This window comes from Saprolegnia diclina (assembly GCF_000281045.1).
Source record: "Saprolegnia diclina VS20 unplaced genomic scaffold supercont1.165, whole genome shotgun sequence".
NCBI classification, from domain to species: Eukaryota; Oomycota; class Saprolegniomycetes; order Saprolegniales; family Saprolegniaceae; genus Saprolegnia; species Saprolegnia diclina.
The window spans coordinates 1-7729 of record NW_008246232.1 but is presented as its reverse complement, the minus strand read 5'-3'; the positions used below and the strand labels follow the sequence as shown (position 1 = coordinate 7729).

The 7729-nt window shown below is 57.7% G+C and overlaps 4 protein-coding genes across 4 annotated transcripts in view; 3 read left to right on the top strand and 1 right to left on the bottom strand.

Annotated features, from left to right (window-relative positions):
- Positions 1-965, top strand: part of SDRG_16948 (hypothetical protein) — a gene marked incomplete at its 5' end in the record, with an annotated part of 1967 nt that extends 1002 nt beyond the window's left edge. Inside the window, one exon of the mRNA XM_008623174.1 lies at positions 36-965. Coding sequence (XP_008621396.1) covers positions 36-888 — 853 coding nt within the window. The 3' untranslated portion in view covers positions 889-965. The remainder of the gene's footprint in view (positions 1-35) is intronic.
- Positions 966-1453: 488 nt separating this feature from the next.
- SDRG_16947 (hypothetical protein) lies at positions 1454-2748 on the top strand. Its single transcript, XM_008623173.1, has one exon. The coding sequence runs from the start codon at positions 1713-1715 to the stop codon at positions 2676-2678; it is 966 nt and encodes a 321-aa protein (XP_008621395.1). The 5' UTR covers positions 1454-1712; the 3' UTR covers positions 2679-2748.
- Positions 2749-3535: 787 nt separating this feature from the next.
- Positions 3536-4991, bottom strand: SDRG_16946 (hypothetical protein; the record flags this gene model as incomplete). The annotated part of the gene is made up of 4 exons (XM_008623172.1): positions 3536-3880; positions 3925-3990; positions 4043-4170; positions 4221-4991. The coding sequence occupies 4 exons, from the start codon at positions 4989-4991 to the stop codon at positions 3646-3648; spliced, it is 1200 nt and encodes a 399-aa protein (XP_008621394.1). The 3' UTR covers positions 3536-3645.
- A 1110-nt stretch (positions 4992-6101) lies between these two features.
- SDRG_16945 (hypothetical protein) lies at positions 6102-7223 on the top strand (the record flags this gene model as incomplete). Its single annotated transcript, XM_008623171.1, has 1 exon — positions 6102-7223. The coding sequence occupies one exon, from the start codon at positions 6102-6104 to the stop codon at positions 7221-7223; it is 1122 nt and encodes a 373-aa protein (XP_008621393.1).
- Between the last annotated feature and the right edge of the window lie 506 nt (positions 7224-7729).

The window sequence follows — 7729 nt, the reverse complement described above, 5'->3', positions numbered from 1 at the left end:
CAAGTGCTGCTGTTTGCGAGCCCGCAGTTCTACAGCTTCCCGTGGAAGCCGCTGCTCAACCGCCTCGTCGGCGACACCTACCCCGTGGCCGTCGCTCACTTTGCACCCCACCACGCCACGCGCGCCAACCTCGCGCTGCACTTTGTGTGCCTCCTCGTGCAGCTCTCGGGCAACTTTTGCTTTCTTACGCTGTTGGACGAGACATTGTTTGGCTCGAGCGCGCGTCCGTTCTCGCTGGCGACGGCGCTGCTCTGGTCGGTCTATTTGGTGCTTGGCGCGACGACCGCACCGCTCTGGTGCAACGTGGCTGCGGTTGCGAGCATTTTAGCGGCGTACGCTGCTGCGCCATTGCTTCTCCAGCAGCCGACGGCGTTGGTGCTGGTGCCGCTGGTGCTGTACGTCATTGTTGCGCTTTCGTATGCATTCTTGGCACGTGGACTGCCACGTGTTGTGCCCGCCGTTCTCGCAACGCTCTTGTTGGCGGTGGTGCAGAGTGGATGGACGTACCTCGCGTCACTGCCACCCGCGCCGATCGACGTCGTGGCACCGTCGACGATTGGCTTTGGTAGCGTCTTGGTGCTCTTGGCCGCGCTGCCGAATCCCGCTGTCCCCACGGTCGTCTTTGGCGCGCTTGTCGGCCGGTCGCTCGGTCTTTGGACCCGCCGGCCACTCCTGACGTTATACTGCTACGGGTACTTTGGCGCGCTTCTGCAAGGCATCGCGCACCGCCTTGTAAACGAGCAAGCGACGCTCTTGGCGCTCGAAGACGAAGAGTCGATGAAGAAGGTCCGCTACGAGTACGCCCACGTGACGTACTTTCCGACGTTGCTCTTTGAAGGGATCTACAAGGCAGCGAATCGCCCGCGCCATACGAAGAAGGCTGCGTAGCGCATTTCCGCGCGATTTACTCAAAGTGGATTTGTGTTCGTAAGCAAAATAATGGTTTGATGGTCTTGCCAGCTCGGCATTCGAAGGGCAGGCATTGATGAACGATGCGGTAACTTTCTGAGGTGGTCTATCATCAAATACTAGCACATATAGAAACATCATTTGCTATTTAGGTTGTCTATATTCCTCCGTCAAAGCTACTAGTACAAGAAATGTGTCGGTGGTCGTACATGTGCAATGGTCGCAGCAGCTTTGGCCGACGAAGGGGCGGGAGCATCGTGGATTGGTCAATATTTGAGCTTTTTGCCTCCATTTTCAATCTTTTTGACCAATCATTTCGTTTGAAACGCAGCCTGGAGCCGATGCAGCCCGCGCACGGCAAGTTGATGGCCATATCACGATTGAAAACGAATTCGCTCATATTTGGCACATAGCTAAAGGACACTTTGGGGGCTCTAAACACTGCGTCGCGTCGGCGTTGGAGGCCTACAGCGTGCACAATGCCTCGTCCAAGAACTACCGGATACGAATGTCGTATCCGGCTAAATATCACAACGGACCTCGCTTTGATGTGCCAAAAGCACCTCGCCTCTCTGGTCGTCTTAGTGTTAGCTGCTTCCACAAGAACAAGCCGATGCGAGTAGGCATTGCTTGTTCTTGGTTTCGAACAGCAACTAGCGCGTCCACGGCTGCGTCCCACACGCACCTTGCGAACCATCCCACCGTCGCGTCCCGAGAAACCTTGGCGTTTGTATTGCCTTGTGGCCGTTGGTTTTCGACTTGGCTCTTTGCCAACAAGAACTCACTTGTACTCTTGCGCGACTATGATGCCCCCGACTCTGTCCAAGACCGCCCCCGCGGCGTCGCCAACGCCGACGACGCAGCCCCCACTCTTGTATCAAGTGCTGCTGTTTGCGAGCCCGCAGTTCTACAGCTTCCCATGGAAGCCGCTGCTCAACCGCCTCGTCGGCGACACCTACCCCGTGGCCGTCGCTCACTTTGCACCCCACCACGCCACGCGCGCCAACCTCGCGCTGCACTTTGTGTGCCTCCTCGTGCAGCTCTCGGGCAACTTTTGCTTTCTTACGCTGTTGGACGAGACATTGTTTGGCTCGAGCGCGCGTCCGTTCTCGCTGGCGACGGCGCTGCTCTGGTCGGTCTATTTGGTGCTTGGCGCGACGACCGCGCCGCTCTGGTGCAACGTGGCTGCGGTCGCGAGCATTTTAGCGGCGTACGCTGCTGCGCCATTGCTTCTCCAGCAGCCAACGGCGTTAATGCTGGTGCCGCTGGTGCTGTACGTCATTGTTGCGATCTCGTCGGGCGCCTGTGTGCCGGGGTACACGCGTCTCGGCGCGGCGGTGCAGGTCGCGATCTTTCTTGGGCTCTTGTACGCTGGCTGGACGTACCTCGAGTCGCTGCCTCCCGCGCCGATTGACGTTGGGGTGCCCTATACGATTGGCTTTTGCATCGTCTTGGTGCTCTTGGCCGCGCTGCCCTACCCCACGCTGCCCACCGTTTTGTTTGGCGGACTCGTCGGCCGGTCGCTCGGTATTTGGACGCGCCAGCCACTTCTGACGCTGTACTGCTACGGGTACTTTGGCTCGCTTCTCCAAGTGCTGGCGCACGGGCTGGCCAAGGAGCAAGCGACGCTGTTTGCGCTCGAAGACGAGGGGTCGCTCAAGATGGTCCGCTACGAGTACACTCACGTGACGTACTTTCCCACGCTCGTGTACGAAGGAATCTACGTGGCCGCCTACCGCCCGCACGACACGAAGAAAAAGGAGGCGTAGGAAGCATACGTCGGTTGTTTGGTGATGTTGTAAGCCTTGGGCATGAATTTGGCAGGCAGTTTGAGTTTCATGGGGGGGTTGATCCTGCCTCAGGGAATTGCGCGCCCGTGTCGGGCCTCTTGATCAACGCCGTTGCCGCGTTGGACTGCTTCCCTTGTGACGATTGTAACTAGATATGTCCCTTGCAACCCGCGGCTGCAAGCGTCCTAGGGCGGCCATAGAAGAGCAAGATGAACCCCCGCGCCGCCGCCTGCGCAGCCACGGCCCGGCGAACGAATGAAGAAGGAGATTGCTAGTTCACCTATGCGAGCCTTTGTAACAACAAATATAACGCAAAGCACGTAAAAGGTGCTCAAGCCATGCGAAGGACTAGGGGCGGCAGAATGGTAAGTACTTGGCTCAATGACGCTTGACAGATAAATGTTACCTCGAGCGGTGGCTACCCCATGGTGCAAGGCGCGTCATCCACGGCCAAGTTTCGAATTTTGCGCGACACCACGAGCATCGAATGCGTAGCGCATACGGACGCCGTCTTGACCGCTGTTGCGAACGTCCCCGACGAGGCGTCCTATGTCCACACATCGGCAGCCACGGTCTTCTATGCGTCGCTCGATAATACGCTCCGCTGCTGGGATCCGTACGACCTGCACGTCTTGCATGGGGCCGCTCTTGCTTAGGGGTAGGGTTACCGTAGGGTTAGGGTCCAAGAACCGGGCTCAGCGCCATGGCGTACTCGCCCATGCACCGCCGACTCCTAAGCGGCAGCGACGACGGCCCACGCAAGCAGTTGGACATCGACAATGGTCATTACTCGGCGGCCCCGCAACACAAGAATATGATTCTCTGCATCACAGTATAGGACCTGGCGGCGCGCGACCAAACCCAATGCGCAGTGCGGCATTGAGCCCTCGTCCAGTCGACACGTGGCAGGTACATGTATTATGCATCTATCGATTATCCCACTTGTTTACTCGGCGCGCTGAAGGAGGAGCTCGAGCTGCGAGTTGAACTCGCCGACCATTTCGCGCAGCGCCATCATGGCCGCGTCGGTGAAGTTGCCAATGCGGTAGTAGGGCGAGTTGACGTCCGAGAACTTGGGGTGCGTCAGAAGCGTCTCGGACTGCACCATCGGAAGAGCCATTTTTTGAAAATACTTGATCCGACACTTCTGGGGCTGCATTGCAATATGCTCGACCACAAACCTAATGGGAACTGGCAACGCGCGCACTGGAAACCACGTGCCTACCATGCGCTCTTGTGGTTGACAAGCGCGTCCGGTGCGTGCGGATTGAGTTCGTCTTCGAGAATCGTGCTACACCAGCCTTAGGCTTAAGCTTCCAACGTGACATGGGGAGGTTCCGTACCGTACAACAAACACGATGCGGTCCGCTTCGATGTAGCGCTTTATGAGGAGGCGCGTCTGGTTGAGGAGGGACTCGTAGCGGCCTTCGTTCGCAATGTAAATCGTGTCATCGTCAAACTTTTCGAGGCGCTAAAAACACCCAAGTTTGTTTTTGGTGAAGTAAAAGAGTGAAAATGCACCTGGAAATTTTTACGGTGGAGGCTGCAGCCTGCCGAGAGGAGCAGCCACACCATGCGAGCAACCGTATGCATGTCGTGCTCGAGTGTTTTGCAGTACGTTGCGGTCGTGATGAGCTGGTCGTCAAAGTGCTTGGCCAAGCACGGCGCAAAGGCCGTGAGATCGTCTTCTTGCTCGAGCAGGTTCGACTCGATGAGTGCACTTGATAGCGCGTCGTACTGGTGCGCGAGGATGTTGGCGACGGCCTCGCGCCGCAGCGCCGGGTCTTGTACGAGGCGGTACAGCTTCCACTGGTCGGCGTCGAGCTGTGGTAGCACCGCGAGCTTTGGCCGCTTCATCAGGAGCGCTTCGAGCGTCTTGCCAAACTCAATTTGGTCGGCGAGCTCGTGCTTGAGCTGCTCGCGCTCGCTGATCGCAGCATCCTTCTCGAGGCGAACCTGCTGCGCCAGAGCCTGCCACGGAGACGCCGCCACGAGCGGGGCCTCGGCAGCTTGCAGCGTCGAGAGCTGCGACTCAAGCTCGACCACCTTGGCGCGCAGGTAGTCGATCTCGTCGCGCTGGCGCTTGCGGCTCACGTTGATCTTCTTGGCCGGCGGCGGCGGCAGGTCTTCGGAACCAGCGTCGCTCGTAGTGCAGTGGTCGCTTGAGGCCGGCGATGATGTCGTGGCCGGCGCGAAGAAGGCGTCGACGTCCTCTAAGAGGAGCGAGTCGGTCGGCAGCAGCGCATACTCGTCCAGTGGCAGCGTCGCAAAGTCGTCCAAGAAGGCTTGCATGCTTCGTCTTTGCTCAGAAAGGCCTCTGCCAGTTGGGTGCAGCCAGACAAACTAACACTATTTCAAACATTTGGCTTGGCGACTACCTTTGTGTTGAAGTTGGTTTGACCCGATGATGCCCGGGTGCTTGTCCCGTCGTCGTCATTGCAGGAGCACATCGAGAACTAGAGCAATCTCAAAGTCCTGTACACCGTGGTGCAAAGTTTGGGACGGTGCTGACTGCAGCGATTGTTTTTCGCTTGCCCCGGGGCACGCTGCGATGCGCTCGGAGCTTACCTGATGGCAATGGCGACTGAACGGGGAGGCGCTCCTACTACAATGCGTGAGTCTGGAATATGGTGGTGTTCATTCTATGGCGGGGTGTACTAGCGTTGGGCGCCAACATGCTTGTGTACTTGGCAAGAATCCAACATAAATAGGATATGAGCTCTCTTGCGTGTCACGGAAGCCACCACCGGAGCCGGAGTGTAAGGCAGGCACTGCCTGAGTACCTAAAATACTGGTCATTCAACGCGTGGCGCCTGAGAAGGGTTCCGAAGGCCACACGTTTGATTTCTGCGTCGCCTTGCGCTGCGTCATGCACGCACGTTGCCGCACGTTGTAAGCGCTTGAATCTGAGCCAGCCCGGCATCATTGCCTCGGTGTTCTGACACAGCCCACCGAGTCGATGGCTGCGGCGGCGAATCAGACAGCACACACGGATTGCTGCATGGAACGATGCGTGGGACAGGGTTCGAAACGCGGCACTGGTACTACGAATCCAACAAAGCAAAGGCAGTCTAGAATACGACATTGAAAATGACACGCGTGCACTCCTGAGGGGCAATGGATTCATGCTGGGATCACATTGCTATCGTCAGTGATGTCGCGTGCGAGGCCGCACGGTCCTGCACGGCGAGGAGGTCGCCGACGGGCGGCAGCACATATTTGACGACCGACGACGACGATAAACGACAACAAGTCCATGCTTCCTATTTCCACCATGCAATGCTACTCTGATGCCGTTGCATTGTACAACCGAAATTGTAGTTGAGGCTTTGGGTACGATGTGGTAACGTCGTTGATTCTGATGAGATTCCTTGGCCTCTGGATCCATCACGGCAAACTCAGATGCCCCCTTGCCAACAGCTCAACTCGACATCAATTCTCACTTTTCAATTTGCACTCGACCTCATGCGAGCGATCTTGAGCTTCCTTGCGACGACGATCGCGTCGGTCGCAGCCATGGGCGCCTGCTACGACACGTACGACTTCAAGAACATCGACCACCACTTCGACGTGATGCGCCAGCGCTTCTCGACCGTCCGGACCTTCCAGACGTACATCTACAGCGACAGCCGCAACGTGATTGACGCTGCGAGCGACCACGGTCTCGGTATCTACGCCGGGATTTGGATCCGCGGCTCCGACTACGACAAGGACGTCCAGGCCGTCATCGACGGCTACAAGCGCCACCCGAACGCGGTCAAGGCCGTCTTTGTGGGCAACGAAGACATTGACAACGGCTGGAGCCAGTGGCAGGTCATCGACAAGGTCAACGATGTCCGCAACCGGCTCCGGGCGGCGGGCGTCAACGTCCGCGTCGGGTCGGTGCAGACCGACGGCGCCTGGCTCGGCGCCCAGGACCTCTACAACGCGTGTGATATCGTTGGTGTCAACATTTACGAGTTCTTTGGCGGCTCGCTTGCGGACCGGTGGAACGCCATGGTCAAGAAGTACGGCAAAAGCAAGCTCATGATCACGGAGACCGGGTGGCCGTTTGGTGGCGGCAACTACGGCAGTCAAGTCGCGTCGTTCGACAACGCCGTCAACTACTTCAACAAGGTGCGTTCGTGGGTGAGCGCGGGCAACGGCGGCGAAGACGTCATGTACTTTATGTTCCACGACAACCCGGGCAAGTGGCCCGACTACGAAAAGCAGTTTGGTCTCGCGAATTCGAACGCGCAGTGGAAGTTTGACTTTGGCACCGCGCCCAAGCCGACGCAACCGCCGCCGCCGCCGGCTCAAGGATCGTGCTCGGCGCCCGAGTGGAACACCGACTACCCTGGCAACGACCTCTTCAGCTTTGGCATTTCGGGCGACATGGCCTCTCTCATTACGCAGTGCTGCGCCAAGTGCCTCGCGACGTCCAACTGCGGCGGGTACTCGATCTTTGAGAACCGGTGCTACATCAAGTCGGCGATGAATGGCCAGAAGGGCGTCAACGGTGTCACGTCCGCGCGCCGTCAATAGGCCATCTCGGCTAGTGTGCATAGTACAAACCAGTGCGTTTGTTTGAAACGAGAGGCGCGTAGTCGTTGTAACGCTGCTCTAATGTACGCCGTCTCGTAAGCGTGAGTGTGGTAAATGCAGTGGCACGCGTGCTTTGAGTGTTGACCACAAGCAAACGCCGTTGCCACTAGAAATAGTTGACTGGCAAGCAAGAATGAAGGGCGTCCTTCCGGTCTACAGTGATCACTAAACTGGTGGACGGTGCCAGTATCAGATCCGTTCGAGGAGAGGACCTACAGCTCAGTGGTTGGTGGTAACTTAGTGATCGAAAGGTTGTAGTATGGAAGATACAGTCCCTGCACGCACACGTTTTGCAGCTTCGCAAGGCTGGATCCGACACAACATTGCTTACAATATATCCGACATGACGACTGCTGTAGTATCCTTGGTTCTCGTACAGTTCAGAGTCGAAACGTCGTCGCGACAGGAGCAACAAGCACGACGAACGTATCCAAGGTGCGACTAAG